At 42.6% G+C, this 17,896-nt stretch overlaps 1 protein-coding gene across 2 annotated transcripts in view; it reads right to left on the bottom strand.

Annotated features, from left to right (window-relative positions):
• The window catches only part of LOC136394362 (salivary lipocalin-like), a 124,017-nt gene that overhangs the window by 53,527 nt on the left and 52,594 nt on the right, over positions 1-17,896 (bottom strand). The window contains exon 7 of one of the 2 annotated variants that reach the window (XR_010749186.1): positions 15,831-16,010. Coding sequence is in view for 1 of the 2 variants with exons in the window: in XM_066367412.1 (XP_066223509.1) it covers positions 16,001-16,010 (10 nt within the window). In the remaining variant the exon portion in view is untranslated. Of the gene's footprint in view, positions 1-15,823; positions 16,011-17,896 lie in introns of those variants that run through there. The other variant, XM_066367412.1, reaches the window with a different exon arrangement.

The following is a 17,896-nucleotide window of genomic DNA, read 5'->3' as shown; positions in this document are numbered from 1 at the left end:
ATTTTCTGTCTGAATGTTCTATCCATTGATGTTAGTGGGGTATTATTATCCCCTACTGTTATAGTATTGCTGTTGATCTCACCCTTTTTTCTATCAAAATCTGTTTTATATATTTAGGTGCTCCTATATTAGGCACATATATATTTATAATAGTCATATCTTCCTGTTATAATGCTCCTTAAATCATTATGTAGTGACTTTCTTTATCTCTTACTATAGCCTTTGTTTTAAAGTTTATTTTTTCAGATATTAGTATTGATACCTTTACTCTAAGTCTATGTGTATCTTTTGTTCTGGGATGGGTCTCTTGTAGACAGCATATGTACGGGACTTGTTTTCTTATCCATGCAGCTACCCTATGTCTTTTGACTGGAGCATTTAATCTATTTACATTTAGGGTTATTGTTGATATGTAGTTGTTTATTGCCATTTTATTCTTTAAACCTATAATCCTCTTTTTCTCTATTTCTTTTTTCCTTTGCTATTTTTACAGGATGCCCCTTAACATTTCTTGAAGTACTGGTTTGGTTATAATGAATTTCTTGAGGGGTTTTTTTTTTCTGTCTGGGAAGCTTTTTATTTCTCCTTCAATTTTAAATGATAATCTTGCTGGATAAAGAAGTCTTGGTTGTAGGCTCTTGTTTTGCATTACTTTGAATATGTCTTGCCATTTCCTTCAGGCCTCAAGTGTTTCTGTTGAAAAGTCAGATGTCATTCTTATGGAGTTCCTCTATAAGTAATTGACTTCTTTTCTTTTGCAGCTTTTAGTATTTTTTTTAAACTCTTAACTTTGGTATTTTAATTACGATGTGTCTTGATGAAAGCCTTATTGGGTTCCTCTGTACTGGGACTCTCTGTGCTTCTTGAACTTGTATGACTTTTACCTTCATCAATTTAAGAAAGTTTTTAACTATGATTTTTTTCAAATAGGTTCTCTATCCCTTGTTCTTTCTCTTCTCCTTCAGGAACCCTATAATGCAGAAATTATTTCTCTTCATATTGTCACAAAGTTCTCATACAGTTTCCTCAGAGTTTTTGAACCTCTTTTCCTTTCAGTACTCTGTTTCTGGGTTTTCATTTGTCTTCTCCTTTAAGTTGCTGATTCAGTCCTCTGCTTCATCCAGGCTGCTGTTGATTTCTTCTAGTGTACTCTTCATTTCTGACATTATAATTGTCATTTCTGATTGAGTCTTTCTTATGATTTCAATGTCCTTTTTGATGCTTGCTATTTCTTTATTTAGGTGCTCATTATGTTCATCCACTGTAGCTCTAAGATTCTTAAGCATCCTAACAATCCTTATTTTAAACTCTGAATTCAGTAATTTGGTTATTGCCATATTATTCAGTTCTTTTTCTGGGGATTTCTCTTGTTGACTCATTTGAATTGCATTTCTCTGTCTTCCCATTTTTTCTGTGTGCCATTTGCAAGCTTCTTGGGTTAGGGCAGCTGCGATTGGTACAGAAAATGCAGCCCATCCTCCAGGGCTTAATCCCTAAGCCTCTTTGATTTCTCAGCTTTTAATTCTCCCTAACAAGGTGAGCAGCATAAAAGTCTTAATTTTCCTGCTGTTTGTTTGCTGAGCCCAGCAGGAAACTTCTGTGATTAGGACAGGGTTAGTGGGTGTATCTTGCTCTGTAGCCCCAGGTGAAACTCTATCCAGGCCTTTTTTTCTGTATAGAAGTCCATGGGAATGCAGTGGGTATGACCTCTGAGAACCAGAAAGTGTGGTCTGCCCAGCTAATCTCAGGGGGTGGAGCACATTCACTATATCAGAAATGGGAGGTGTAGTTCAGGTCTCCCCTGAAACCTGAGTCACTGCTTCTCCCCTTTACTTCCTCCTTTTTGAACAGTCTTTCACACTGATTGGAGCTGGAAAACTTTCTGAAGGTGGGTCAGTTGGCCTTACACTAGGCTCGTGCTGGACAGAGGAGTGCCTCTCCCACTGCATATGGCCACTTCAGTATTGGAGAATGACTCAGCACAGGTATTCTTTTCCCTATCACCATTAGCGTCCTTGTGCTTTAATCCCTCCACTCTCCTCACACAAGACCGAAGCCCCAGGTAAGTGGCTGTGAGTGAGATTTTCTGCAGTGGCCCTTTAAGGCAGCATCAACTTCTTCACAAGCTGTTTCCTGTAGACAGAAATCCTGCTCTTTTACCCACTCAGTGTAGTCAGTCTGAGTCTCTAGGCTGGGGTTCCAGTTGGGGCTGAGGACCCCTGCCTCTCAAGGTCACTCTCCCTGCAGTGAGAATCCCTCTGGACCCTCAGCCACCCCTCATCCCTGGGAGCAGGGGAGCCCCCACCTCATCCCCACACTTCCCACCAGTCTTGGTATGGTTCTTCTGTGCCCCTTCATTTTCGATTCCTGTTATTTTAGTCTAGGGGTAGTCAATCTTTTTATACCTACTGCCCACTTTTGTATCTCTGTTAGCAGTAAAATTTTCTAACCTCCCACCGGTTCCACAGTAATGGTGATTTATAAAGTAGGGAAGTAAATTTACTTTATAAAATTTATAAAGCAGAGTTACAGCAAGTTAAAGCACATAATAATAATTACTTACCAAGTACTTTATTACAAATTTTCACTAAGTTTGGCAGAATAAATCTTTATAAAACAACTTACTATAGTTAAATCTATCTTTTTATTTATACATTGGTTGCTTCACTACCACCCACCATGAAAGCTGGAACTCCCACTAGTGGGCAGTAGGGACCAGGTTGACTACCACTGTTTTAGTCCAAAGTTAGTTTTTCACAATGATTGTTCTTAAATTACTTTGTAATCCAGTTTGATCAAAGGAGTTGGTGGTTTGTATGTCTGCTTACTCTGCTGCCATCTTGGAATACTATTTTGCTCTTCTAGCTGTTTATTAACAGTAGCAACAGACATGTACAGACCTAACAGGCACATTCCTAGGAGTACTAAAACTATTACTCCTATTACAGTTTTAAATCCATTAAAGGATGTAAACAATTCCCAGAAAGTCTTTTGGGATCCTATCCATGCCATACTTGCATGGGCACATGTGCCAGTCTTGTTATATTTTTGACAAGGTCCTCAACTGCCTGGCCCTGGTCATCTAACTGCCGGCAACAATTTTTGAGATTGAATTTCCCACACAGTCCTCCTTCTGTTGCTGATAGTCTAGTGCCAACTTGTTTTGGTAGATGGCATTTCTCATTTGAGTCTCTTTATTGGTACAGGTCTCTTTCTGAGTTCCCTGTCATTCATAGAAACTATAGAAAGCAAGATGGTGGAGACTTTTTTACCTTCCCTGGTGATATGGACATATATAGTTCACAGTACCTTGCCCTAGTTCACTTCCCTTCCCAGAGTCCAATTATAAGGAGCCCCACAGTGAGGTTCCTCAGTCTTCGGCTGTACATGGACCAGGCAGCTTCAGTTTGTGGCTGGAGCAGGGCATGTTATCTTTCTTAGGGTTAACTTATAGGAGCTAGTGGGACCCATCAGTGCCATTCACAAAGGGATCTCTTCAGGAGCTTCTGGCTTCAGTGGACTGTGATGAATCCAAGTAGGTATTCCCTTTACTTTGGCAGCTGTTGGAGTGGTCAGGATCACAATGTAGGGCCCTCTCCACTTGGGATGGAGGGGTGCTGGATTTCAATCTTTGACCTGTACCTGATTACATGAAAAAAATAATAAACAGGAACAAACAAACTGATCGAAGCCCTATCCATCACCCACTTGGATATGGCACGGGCTACATTGCCTAAAGCAGGGGTCTCAAACTCAACTCAGCATGTGGGCCGCAGAGCAAGATCACAGCCGTTCGGCGGGCCGCACTAGGTCTACAAAAGGCAACTGTTACGCAACACTTTTCTCACTGTAGTTGAAAACAAAAAAAAAATCAGTACAACAAGCACAATCGTACATGCAGTTTACTCAGTGTCACAAAACGACCAAAAACTGTAGTTCGCATCACAACTGCTGTTAACTAAGCTAATATCTAGCTAGGAAGCTAGAGAAATGAAAAATACAAGTAGGCCCCTAGGCTTACTTAATTTTATCCAAAATATTTTGAACTTCGTGGATTAGTCTGCCGGCCGCACAAAATTGTTTGGTGGGCCGCATGCGGCCCGCAGGCCGCAAGTTTGAGACCCCTGGCCTAAAGCCTCTATTTGTCTGTGTACTTCTGTGTCTCCTAGTTCTTGGGGGTCCCTGGCAAACTGCACAATATTGGAGGAGGCCTATTGTATAATATCTCATAAAGTGAGTACCCAGTGTTTTTAGATGTGGTACAACAAATTTTGAACAGAATTAAAGGTAGAGCTTGCACCCATTTAAGATTTGTCTCCTGACATAACTTGATAAGCTTTTCTTTTAGTCTTATTCATGCGTTCCACCTTTCCAAACTCTGTGGTCTGTATGCCACACGAAGCTTCCAAGTGATGCCTAATAATTATGCTATTTCTCATACTACCTTAGCCAAAAATGCAGGGCCATTGTCAGAGCTATCTGAAGTGGCAGTCCAAACCTTGGAATGACTTCTCTGAGCAGTGCCTCTGTTACTTCTCTGACCTTTTCAGGTGCATGCTGAGTAGGTAGTAGATGCACACTAGCACTTACAAATACTGGCAGCCTTGGCTTTGGGGCATTTCGGTGAAGTCTATTTGTTCATCCTCAATGGGGCTGCCCCATAAGACTGGATACCTGGAGGCATCGATGGCCCTTGTTTCGCATTGTACTGGTGGCAGGTTGGGCAGCGCAAACTGACTCCTTTGGTTAAAATTGTTAGCAGAGGAATGTAAAAATACCTTCTTAGAAGTTTTTCTTGTTTTTTTCTTGTCTCATATGGTGGCAATGTGCAAAATCTGACTACTTCCAGTCCCAACAGGTGGGGGATGATAACTGCCATCTGGCAGGTGCATCCAGCTGTCCCCTAATTCTTTTGCCCCTTCTTTTCCCATTCACCTTTACTCTTCTCAGAATATTTGGGTGCAAGGTCCAGGGTCCATGGGATGAGAGGGGTTACAGTAGCCTTGTGGTAGGGCAGAGTAGAAGCCCTCTTTGCCTCTGCATCTGCTCCGGCACTCCCCTGGGCTTCTTCTGTTCCTCCCTTCTGCTTTCCTCGTCAGTGGATTACTGTCATTTGTTTCAGCTTCCGGACTGCATTCAGCACTTGGAGAATTTCTCTTGGATATATGAGGTTCTTGCCCCCAGCTCTCAGGAGCCCTCTTTCCTTGTATATAGCCCATGAACTTAAGAGTAAGAAAGGCAAAGCAGGAATCGCTAAAAAATATTTGCTCTTTTTCCTTCGCTGAGCTTTTGGGACTGAGTCAGAACAATCAGTTCTGCCATTTGAACAGAAGTGCCTTGGATTAGAGGCTGCACCTCTACAGTCTCTGTTAGAGTCACTATTGCATATCCTGCTTGCCTTTCCCCTCATGAGTTGCCAGACCTGCTTTCATCTACATACAGCTGCCAATCTGGGTCTCTTATGGGTTGGTCTAACAGGTCTGGCCAGCTGGGGTACATGGACTCAGCACTACGAAGCAATCATGCTGCTGCTTTCCCTCCTTCACTGAGAGCAGCGTTGCTGGGTTTAAAGTGGTACACACCTCTATTGCCAGCCTCGGGTGTACACAGAGTAAACTTTGGTATGAGGTGAGACGGGCATTTGTGAGCCAGTGATGCCTTTTTGCATTTATCAGAGTTACTGGTGCATGAGGTACTTGCACCTTCAAGTTTTGTCCCAAACTCCATTTTTCTGCCTCTTGTACCAACATTGCTGTGGGTGCTAAGGCTCTCAGCCATGGTGGCCACCCATTAGTGACTTTGTCCAATTGTTTTGAGAAGTAAGCTACCAGTTTGGGCCATGACCCCCAAGACCTGGGTTAATACACCCACTGCTGTCTTGCTCCTCTCTGAGATGTACAGCACAAACAGTATTTCTAGCTTAGGAAGACCTAGAGCTAGGGCTACTTGTAACTCCTTTTTAAGAGTCTGAAAAGCACAGTTCTTTTCTGGCCCCCAATCCATGGGCTCTTTTTCTTCCTCTTTTGTGACTTCATAGAGGGATTTTGTTAGTAAGAAAAAGTTGGGGATCCACAAATGACAGAATCCTACTACATGCAGAAACTCTCTAACTTGTGTCCTCATGGGGGGGGATAGGGTTGTTCTGAATAATCTGTTTCCACAAATGACAGAATCCTACTGCATGCAGGAACTCTCTAACTTGTCTCCTCATGGGTGGGGACAGGGTTGTTCTGTATAATCTGTTTCTGTTCTACTTCTAACCTCCTCTCGTCTGCTGGAGAGTGAATCCCAAGTATTTTAGTTGCCTTTGGCATATCTTGGCCTTCTTCTTCGACACCTTGTGTCCATTCTTCTCTAGATGATGGAGAAGTTTGTCAGTTCCTCCAGCACATCCTTGGAGAGTCTCGTGACGCAGCAACAGATCATCTATGTACTGAAGGAGGTCACATCCAATGTCCTGTGCAAGATACCACCTGAGGTAATAAACAAAAGCCTCCCCAAAGATGGTGGGAGAGTTCATGAAACATTGTAGGAGCCTAGTCCAGGTGTATTACACCTGGATTCTTTCCAAGGCTTTTCTAGGAATCAGGCATTGTCCTTAGCTAATGGGCAGTCCCCAGGCTTTTACTCTATCTGTACTGGCACCTGATTTATTGCCAGCCCGAGAGGATTGTCTTCAGTGCATACTCTGGGACATTTCTGGTTTAGCCTCTGACTGGGTGGCTTCCCAGTCTCAGTAGCAAAAATCTTTCATTCTTCTTCTCTGGGGATGGGTAGAGTTAATACAAACCTAGGCTTTGGCATGGCTAGTCTATCCAACTATTGTCAGCAAAAAATACAGTAGCCCTTAGTTTGCTTAGCATCTCACATCCTAACAAGGGCAGTGGACAGTCAGACATGTACAAAAACTGATGCATAACCTCATGACTTCTTAATTTCATTTAAGAAATTTGGTTTTCCTGTGGCTCCTATAATGTCCACCCTAAATGTGGAGAGTGGCACTACTGGCTGGGTCACCACCAAGTGTTCAGCCCCTGTATAATTCAGAAAGTCCATCTGCTGGCTCCCTACCATCATATGAACCATAGACTCATGGGGACCCTGAGTCTGGTTGCCCTCAGTTCAAGAGGGATTCCTCAGATATGTTGAACAGTGTGTCTTCCCCTTTGCAGGTGGCTGGCAAGCACACCACCCCTTCTCCTGGTTTGGACATTCATGTTTCTAATGACCGGTTACTCAGCATGTATCAGACTGATCACTTCACAAGGGGGTCCTGCCTGACCATCATTCTTTTCCCTTGCCTGTCTTCTTTTCGTTTTCAAACAGGAGAGGTTTTCCTTTGCCCTTGTGCTGAAGGGCAGCAGCTACAAGCTTAGCTTTCTTCTTCATTCTTCACTTATCCTCCTGCCTGCTTGCAGCCTCTCTGTTGATGTAGACCTTGTTGCCTACTTACAGAGGTTGGGAAATGTTCAGCCCTTCAAAGCCTTATAATTTCTGGAGCCTCCTTTTGGTTTACGTGACATTGAAATTTCTGGTACCAGCAGTGACAATTGCTTCTTGGGTGGGTGGAATGCTTCCCTGCCTTTACTACCAGTACAGGGGATGCCTGAGCCCTGAGCCCAGGGGGAATATGCAAACTAGCATGAGCCAAATGTCTATGTAAGGAAACTGGTCGAGGTGGCCTGGATCTCCAGTCACTATCTGTGATACTTTCTACATAATGGACCTACCTAAGCTTTCTTCCGCTGGCCACCCAAACCCAAATGTGGGCCATTTCAGTTGACACAAGGTTCTCACTTTCCCTGGGGACATGAAGACTCCGCAATTCTCCAAGAACCCTTTATACAAATTCCAGACCATTTTTGTTTTGGAGACTAAAAGTTTAGATTTTGGGGGGACAGAGGTATGAGGAACTGGCAATAAACTGACAATCTGCCCAACCCCCCATCTCACTGGTTCTTTGAAGCTGCTAAAGGCTATATTTTTCTACACCTTAATGTTAGCTGTGGTGCTGAATTATTTATTCTGGTCCTATCCACCATGTCCCTCAGAAAGACTGAAAGCAATTTTTTGTTTTTTGAAGTTAATATGTTATGTATGGTCGGTGTTTTCTGCATTTGGTAGAATTCTTGAGTTGCTTTGGACTTTGTTTTAATGATCTCTTTGATTTGCTAATAGCCTCACTTTGCACTATAAATAAAGCAGTTAGGAGGTGGAGAGCACACTCTGCTCTTGCCAGCAGCATTGCAGAGGCCTCCTGATCCCATCCTTTTTCTCTTTAAGCTTATTTTCTTCATTTCATGCTGTTCCCATTCAGGACCTGTAATTACTAGCTGTGCTGGCTCGTGGCAAGTGGCACCCAAACAGGAATCTAAGGAAGGGAAAGATAAACTAGACAGGTGACGGAACTCCACAGGTATGCACAGTAAGTAAAATTTTTGAGTAGAGTTTGGGGGGAGAGTATAGTCGGGAGTAATAAATTATGGGATAGTTAGGGTCAAAAGTAAGGGACCTATTTTTTTTGGACAAATGTTTTTATTTGAGGAGAAGGTGTTGTTTGATCAGAGTGAGCTAGAAGCAGAGGGATGTAAATTTGAGAAGACCTTGGAGTCAGGGGATGACTTGGGAGATAATGAGGTTTTCGTGGCTATGGCCATTTTAAACTTTACCACTCTGCCATCCTCTGCTCTTTCTTATGCTAATCGCCTTGTTCCCAGGGTCTTTGTCTCATACCTTTGGAGATTCCTGCTCCAACAAGCTTTAGATCAGGCTTGAGATATAGGGGATTATATCAGAATATGTCTGATATTGGGCCTTTGTTGGGGACCAAAATATAAACAGGGTATTTCTGTAATTTGGATATATTTAGGGGACAGAAGTGCTGGGCCCAACCCCCACCTCACCTGCCTAGTTAACAAAGAGCTATACCTGACTCTCACTTGTCCTACCCATGTTCTCCAGAAGAGGCTGGGAGCTAGTTTTTTATTGGTGTAAATTTAAATTTGAATGGTATGGTGGGGGTTGTCTTTGAGTTTTCTTGGAAACAGTTGAATTCCTAATGGACCACGTTTTTTCCCTGAATAAAGACAGATGCGCTTTTGGGAGCAGCCATGTTATGGCTCAGGAACAGTAGAGACGGTTTGCCATGCCGTCCTCCCGAATCCATCTGTATGTATATATCTTTAAGTCTCTGCCTATCATTTATTTAATTTCATACTTTTCCCATTCGAGACCCCATAATAGACTCATCGTGGCTGGACCACAACAATTAGAGCCCACATATGTGACCATCGAAAAAGAGAAAGAGAAGAGGTAATGGAACCCCCAAGAAATGTGCACACAAAGTAAGTATAAAGCTTTTAGAGAGTGAAGCTTTTAAGTTGAGTTTGGGGGGAGAATAAAATAATAAAGTAATATGGGAGTAAATAACCATGGGACAGATAGGTTCAAAAGTGAAGGACCTTTTTCTTTTTGTACAAATGTTTTTATTTGAGAATAAGTTGTTGAATGAGGTAGAAACAGAGGAATGTAAATATGAGAAGAACTTGGAGTCTGGGAATAACTCAGGAGATGAGAATATTACGGCAGTGGCCATTTTAAACTTTGTGCCTCTGCTGCCCTCTACCCCCAAGGTCTTTGTGTCAGACCCTTGGAGATCCTCACTCCAACAAGCTTTGGATCAAGCTTGAGATGCAGGGGAAAAAATGGAGGAATTCAGCAAGATTAAGCAAGGTCCTGATGAGCAATATGAAGAATTTGTTTCACGCTGATTCCGGCAGTTGAAAGAATACTGGTAGAAAAAGTTTTTATCAGAATATGCACTGATGTTGGGACTTCATAAGTGCAAGGTCTTGCTTTTTCCACAGGCGTTAAGGCCAGAATTCCAGGGTATTTTGATAAAAGGCAAAACAAAAAAAAGAAGGAAAATCAGGGAAATATTTATGCCAGTCGATTTTGTTTACAATGAGGAGATTCAGGGCATTTTGCTAGAAACTGCCTTGCTTCCCCCAAATATCATCCTTGGCCTCTTTTTCAAGCCCAGCTGGCTCCTAAGAATCCAGACCTTTGCCCACACTGTAAAAAAGGGAAACACTGGGTGAACGAGTGTAAGTCTAGATAAAATGCCAAGGGGCAAAGGATTCAGAGAAGCCATGGAGGCTTCTGCTGCCTTGCGCTCGAGCAGCTGCCAGCGCTGGCTGGTCATGGTACCCTCTTGAACATGCAGGTGGCCACATGTGCAGGTGGCAGAGGAGGCGTGTCCCATGGGCGGTAGCAGCGGCAAAGGCTGGGTATGCAGAGCAGTCTCCTGTGCTGAAATGTGCGGCTCCTGCATGCTCACAGCACGGCAGCAGAGGAAGCGCCACCGAGGCCCTGGGCCCCAGATCCTGGTGGCCAGGGCAGCAGCAGCAGTGGTGGCACTGGGGCGGGTTGACCTTCGTGGGGGCAGGGTGCAACTCTGCCCGAGCAGCCCAGCTCTGGGAGGGGAGCGGAAATCCTTCCCCTGCATTTCGTCTGGGGTTGAAATGGAGGGATTTCGGCTGCTGGTTATACCAGCTATTAGAATTTAAGAATGTTTAGAAGACTCAGATGCTTTTTAAAGTTGTATTATTATCTGATCTTCTTTAGTAAATAAAAGGACTTAAGAGTTTGGGGAAATTACAGCTTTTTCCTGTTATTCTCTAACTTTCTCTAAACTATCATTTTATTTCTTTCCTGTTCCATGCCTGGAAAGAGGGCAAAGGGAACACCTATTTGGATATAGCTAAACAGAAATCTCATACAGCCATCTCGAGATCTTTCAAGAGAGAGTTCTGCTTAGTTTCTATCTTTTATTATGTTCCTATCAAAATAGCCCTGCGTAAGATCAAGCAGGCCACATTCTAATCTCTAAAATCCTGGGTTTCGCTCTTGATTTGTGTGATTATATGTGAAGTCTTTGTTTAATGTTGTCTAAATGTGTCTGTTTTTAAGGCCTGAATTAAGTTTTTGCATGCAAAAATTGGAAATGCCGGCTCTAATATTGAAAAAATAAAATGATTTCATCCCTACAAATATATAATTTTAATTGGAACAAGCAAAGTACGCTCATTTAAATTTAAATAAAATCGAATGTGGATCCTAAAGACTTGCTAATTTGGCCAAACTACTCCAAGCTGCAAGCTGCAAAGCTTGGAGCAGCATAGATTTGCATAATAAAAATGTAAAGATTTTTTTACTATAGGAAAGTCACACTGGAATTTTCCAGCCTTAATATATACTGTTTAAATTGCCTGTTAATTAATGGGGTAGAAATGTTTTGATAAGTGTGGGAATATTACTTGAAAATGCATTTACTATATTTTGTTAGAAGTTAACATAAAGACAAGTATTTCTTACAATCCTTGAAGTCAAGGTATTATAAAGTATGCTCAACAAATGCTTAAACGTCAATTGTAAATAATATAAAAAAGAGGGGGTCATATTTTGGAACTCCTGCAAATCTTTTTTATCATGCTTTTTACTTTAAAAAATTTCTTTTGAATGCTGATGTACAGGGTTATTCAGCAGCTGAGAGACCCTGGGATCCTATAAGAGATGCCAAACCTCTTTCTTTTGCAAACTTCTACCCTTTTATTTGATCCAGCTAATAACGCTGTTTTGTCTTTTTCCAAATAGCTCCAGATATATGGAGAAAGTTTATATAAGTGGATGAGGACCCTCAAACCCCTCAGTGAGATCTTCTGAGCATGGCTTTTAAGATCTATAATGACCAAGAGGAACAGAAAAGGCAGACAAAGCCCAAAAGAGATCAGGCAAAATGCCAGCTCTTGGCATACGCCCTTAAAGGCTCCAACACCCCAAAGGGCCTCATAGGACTCCATCAGGGCCCTGCTTCAAGAGGGGAAAGGAAGGTCATTAAGCCAAAGCCTTCCAGGCTTCTCGGCCCCCACCAGGGCCATACCTTTGCTGTGGAATAAAGGGACACTGGACGGTAAGCTGCCCCCTCACTCCTTTAAGGGAGGGTTCAGTCTCTTCCAGCCCTGCTCCAGACACCTGTGACCTAACCTTGCCCAGCCTGCTGGGACTTGCCACTGAAGGCTAAAGGTGCCCAGTGCCATCAACCCCATCTCATGTCATTGTGGATGAGCCTAGGTTATTTCTTCCAAGTAACAGGTAAACTGATCTTATTTCTTATGGACACAAGGGCTACTTACTATGCCTTTCCTGAATATTCAGCTTTTTATTCATCCCTCAAAGATCTCTGTTGTGGGTATTGATACTCTTATTTTCTGCTGTTTTGTTTAATATATAGTGTTTCCTTTATTCCTCCTGCCTCAATGCCCCATGCCTATTTAGGCTGAGACCTGCCCTAATTTAGACGAATTTACCTCTGCCACTCAGCATAATGTATCCTAAGGTTCTCTTCACCTCACCATGGTTGCAGAGCTCCAGGAAAAGGCCCCTGGGTTCATCTCTCCAGTTTAAATAAAATGGAAGCTCCATCTCCATACATGCTGCAGATGGCTTTTCCAGGTTACCTAAATCATTGGCAGCTAAAGGCAGTGGTCATTGGGACTTGGACTCTAGCTGCAAAGTGTGGAAATATGACCACAACTCCAGTGCTTTGTGGACTTTTCTTGAATGTGAGTGTATCCTGCTCCTTGGGACAGTTCTCAGACTGAAGTGGGATTGGGTTACATTTACAAATAATATGAAGCAGTGATGGTGTCAACATAGACTTGATAAAATTACATTAACATGTTAAGGACATTTAAGACTGTAAGAATTTTATTATAGATCCTGTTGTATTCGTTAAGACTTTGCTTGATAATCTAATAGGCTTTAATTACTTCATTGTATTAGAACACTTGTTATACTATCTATTAGCATTGGCTATTTTAATTTTGTTGTTTATTTTATATTTTTCCAGTCTGCCTCCAAATTGGAACATGGGAATTCAGATGAGTTATGAATCACAACACACAAATTGAAGTTTTAAAAAATATAGAAGGGGGATCTGTTGGGGACCGAAATATAAACAGGGTATTTTTGCAATTTGGATATATCTAGGGGACAGAAGTGCTGGGCCCAACCCCCACCTCACCTGCCTAGTTAACAAAGAGTTATACCTGATTCTTGCTTGTCCCATCCATATTCTCCAGAAGAGGCTGGAAGCTAGTTTCTTATTGGTGTAAAGTTAGATTTGAATGGTATGGTGGGGGTTGGTTTGAGTTGTCTTGGAAACAACTGAATTCCTAATGGACCACGTTTTTTCCCTGAATAAAGACGAATGCACTTTTGGAAGCAGCCATGTTATGGCTCAGAAACAGTAGAGACTGTTCTCTGTGCCATCCTCCTGAACCCATCTCTATGTATATATCTTTAAGTCTCTGCCTATCATTTATTCAGTTTCATCCTTTTTCCCATTCAAGACCCTGTAATAGATTTGTCATGGCTGGACTGTGACAGGCCTTTATACATGCAAGGTCTGGTTACTGCCACAGTGTTTCAGGGGAGGCCTCCAGGACAATACTTTAGTAAATGGCAGAACAAATTAAAGAAGGAAGGTCAGGGAAGTACTTCTGCCAGTGGATCTTGTTTCCAATGTGGGGGATTAAGACATTTTGCTAGAAATTTCCCTACTCCCCCCAGATATCAGTGTCGGCCTCCCCTTCAAGGGCAGCCATCTTCTAAGCAATATTGGTTTTGTTTTGTTTTTCTCTTGACTCACTCATGAAGCAATCACGGAGCTGTAAGGCTTGAGGCATGGTAAATTTCCCTAACAAAAGTCTAAGCTTTTTTTTTTAAATGGGAAGATAACAAAGGTCATACTGGATTTTTTCAGCCTTATATGCTCTCTAGTTGCCTGTTAATCAATTGGGTAGAAATGTTTTGAAAGGTATAGGAGTGTTACTTAGAAAAGCATTTACTATATTTTGTCAGACTTTTGGAATTACCTGAGGACAGCTATTTCCTTACAATCCTCAAGGTAAAGGCATTATAAAGTGTGCCCAGCAAATGCTTAAAGGTCAATTATAAAAAATAAAAAAGGGGGAGTCATGCCCTGGAACTCCTGCAAATCTTCTTTATCATGTTTTTACTTTAAATTTTTTTTTTTGAATACTGAAATACAGGGCCATTCAGCGCCAAGAGACTCTAGAATACAACTAGGAAAGCCTTCCCTGAAGTGTGATGGAATATCCCGCTCACAGGAATCTGGCAAGGGCCAAACACTGTTCTTTTATGGGGTTGAGGATATGTGTGTGTTTTTCCAAGGTCTGCTGAGGCTCCTTGGTGGGTTCTTGAACCTTTTGGTGAGAAACCATGAGCCAAGATGAGAAACTCACTTCATAAGAACAATTGTATAAGGCTTATTTTACTATGCTCTCATCCCTCTCTTTGTCAAACCTGTTCCATCTATCAAATCCTCTTCGCACATTCCAAACCTCTCTATCCTGAAAATCCCTAACCTCCTTCATTTGATCCAGCTGATAATGCCGTCTGTCTGTCCTTTTCCAGTCAGCTGCAGATATAACCTGTGAAGAGTGAAGAGTCACCAGTCCTAACCTGTCCTGTGGAGGGTGCTCAGTCACCACTCCTAACCTGTAGAGGGTGATAGTAACTACTCCAGAGGGTGATCAGGGCTCCCTGTTGCCCAGTGGGGCAGGACCTCAGCTAGATACCCTGTGCCTTCTATGCCTTATCGTGAGTCTGGAGGACCCCATTCTTTCATTTCTCCATTGACTAAGGCTTGCTGGGACCCACAAAGGGGATCCCACCTTCCATCCTACAGAGGCCTCCACATGGAGAAATCCCAGGCTTACTCTCAGAAGATGAGTCTAGAGCAGGGGTCTCAAACTCAACTCAGCATGTGGGCCGCAGAGCAAGATCACAGCCGTTCGGCGGGCCGCACTAGGTCTACAAAAGGCAACTGTTACGCAACACTTTTCTCACTGCAGTTGAAAACAAAAAAAAATCAGTACAACAAGCACAATCGTACATGCAGTTTACTCAGTGTCACAAAACGACCAGAAACTGTAGTTCGCATCACAACTGCTGTTAACTAAGCTAATATCTAGCTAGGATGCTAGAGAAATGAAAAATACAAATAGGCCCCTAGGCTTACTTAATTTTATCCAAAATATTTTGAACTTCGTGGATTAGTCTGCGGGCTGCACAAAATTGTTCAGCGGGCCACATGCGGCCCGCGGGCCACGAGTTTGAGACCCCTGGTCTAGAGAGAGGCTCGGGGGCTCTCAAACAGGATGCCTAAATTAGTAATTAATACACCAATTGAAGGTGTCTTTCCTCTTTGCTTCCCAGCCAATGTACAAGAAATCTGTGGCAAGAAAACCTGGTGGCTGAAGGAGGAATTCTGAGAGTGTGAGGGTCCTGACTCTGTCAGAGCTGGGTGATGGAGAGAAGCTGCACTGTAGAAACAGGTCCTGAAACATGGCAAGCTGCTCTCAGTCTCAGCAGAATCTAGCTTTCGCTACTCATCAAAAGAGAGGATCCCTGGAGGGTATAAAGTGTGGGGCAAGTCTCATAGTTTGCTTTATAGGGTCACTAAGAAATAGGCTTTTTAACGGGCAAGCAGCAATCACAGAGACAGAAAATTACTGCAGGGGAAGAAGAATCTGAGAGTCAGGGAAGACTCTGAGAAGGAAGAGGACTATTTGGATACAGGGAAAAGAAATACTGCATTTGCTTGTGTCAGCTCCATGTCACTCACATAAACAGAGGCGATCACATGACTGCAAGACTAATCATTTATTGACAGCTAGAGGAATGTCTTACTCATGGCGGAGTTCTCCTGGTATGGCAAAGAAAGTTAGAAATTCGAAGAAAACCTTTGATTCCTAGCAAGTTGATGAGTCTTTCTAGACAATTAAGGAAAATCCTGAAGATGCAGGGATAAAGCCTTCATGGATGATAGTGATGGAAACTGGCTCACACACCTTGTCACAAGATGACATGGGGACCGAAGAATGAAGATCCTGGCTCCTAGGTGAGGAAGGATTCACTCAGCACTAAATAAGCAGATGACAGAGGAACAAAGACACTCATTAAGTACTTCCTGGGTTCCACTGAGACAAAGGAAATTTCTATTACAAAGAGAAAAAGTCAAGAAATAAACATCAACCAGCACTCAAACTTGTTATTAGACAGAATACAGGAAGAGGTGCACTGAATTAATGATTTCTCTTTTCTCTGACTAAACCCATCATACCTTTCCCTAAACTCAGTCTATGAAAAGAGAGAGGAATCAAGGAAGGACTTGAGGCTGGTGTCTGCCACCATCCACATTAAAAATTTTAAGGAATTTTTGACAAATTGAGGAAGAATGGCAATAACTCTCTTGGAAGGAAATGTGGCATGTGTACATGAGCCGTATTGGGGATATTATTTGTAGTGCTCTTTGCACCAGGCTTATTTCCCCTACTTAAGCAAACTGAATTATTTTCCAGATCCCAAGAATGTGTTGATGGACAGTGAGGTGAGAGTAGGGTGATTAAATAAGCTAACATTTAAAAACCATGGTGGGAAAATCCAATGAAACATGGTTGTGAGCCTGACCCTCCAGTCCCTGAGCAAAATGACCTAGAAGCAGTACCTTGGGCTGACTCCACCATATCTTTCATATCGTTTCTAATTTTCTCAGATATTCTTTGAAATTAAAACATATGCTTAAAAATTCAGTGTCTTGTCCAGGCCGGTTGGCTCAGTGGTAAAGTATCGGCCCAGCATGGATGTTCCTGATTCAATTTTCAGTCCAGGCACACAGCAGAGGCAACCATCTACTTCTTCATCCCTCTCCATTATCTGTCCCCCTCTCTCTCTCTTCCTCTCCTGCAGCCATGGCTTGATTGTTTCGAGAGAGTTGGCTTTGGGCACTGAGGATGGTTCCATGCCTCTGCCTCAGGCACTAAAAAGATAGCTCTGTTGCTGAGAAATGGAGAAAGGCCCCAGATTGGAAGAACATCGCCTCCTATAAGCTTGCCAGGTGGATCTTGGTCTCTGTGTATGTGGTAGTCTGTCAGTCTGCCTCACCTCCTCTCTTAAAAAAAAATTCAATATCATTCTCCCTATGTTTTTTTTAGTTAAAACGATCACTGATATTGGTTGACATGAGCAAGGCAGTGGAATAGAAGGTGCCAGGCCTCTTGTCCCATAGCAACACATATTTTAGCAACCACTCATAAATGTGAAGACTTTTCTGGAAGTCCAGAAGTGTAAAACTGACAGGTTCCATCTCGCAGACGAAGCAAAATTATCCAAGACATTGATGCACTGAAGAAGGTAAGAAGGACAGTGTCCCTTTACCTGTCCCTCTCCCAAGGTAGCACAGCTTGGCATTACCAGGAGCTTGGTAGAGAGGAGAATCGCAAGTCCCACCCAGACCTGCTGCATCAGAGCCCGCAGGCCCCCCAGACCCGCAGGTGAGTGTGTGCTCCTCCAGAGAAGCACGGCGCCATCACACAGACAGGGATCCGGAGATAACATATCACATTGTTCTGGGTGTTACACACAATTCATATGAGTGGAATCAGATTACAAATATCTATCCTTCAACAATTGGTTTTTGAGCTCTTACTATGCTAATACATATCTAGCACATTTCCTTTCACTTCTTGGAGAAAATTCACTTTTGTGATGCTGATAGTGAACTCTGTTAGGAGCTCAGTCTATCAGTGACATTGACATAGGGCAATTAGGTCACACGGAGATGGCCAGAGAGTCTTCATGCTCTCCACTTTTTAGAAAATGTATCCATTTATTTTGGGGGCATCAGGGCACTGAGGAGGGTGTTCTTTCCAAGGAAAATCAATTACTGTTTATGGCTCTAAAGGCAAATGTTACATAATCAGGAGGAAACAATATTTTTAAAGTCCTGACGTAACAGTGTCAATAAACA

This window comes from Saccopteryx leptura, chromosome 2, assembly GCF_036850995.1.
Source record: "Saccopteryx leptura isolate mSacLep1 chromosome 2, mSacLep1_pri_phased_curated, whole genome shotgun sequence".
Lineage (NCBI taxonomy): Eukaryota > Metazoa > Chordata > Mammalia > Chiroptera > Emballonuridae > Saccopteryx > Saccopteryx leptura.
Note: the sequence above shows the minus strand (reverse complement) of the source record. Positions and strands in the feature narration are given on the sequence as shown.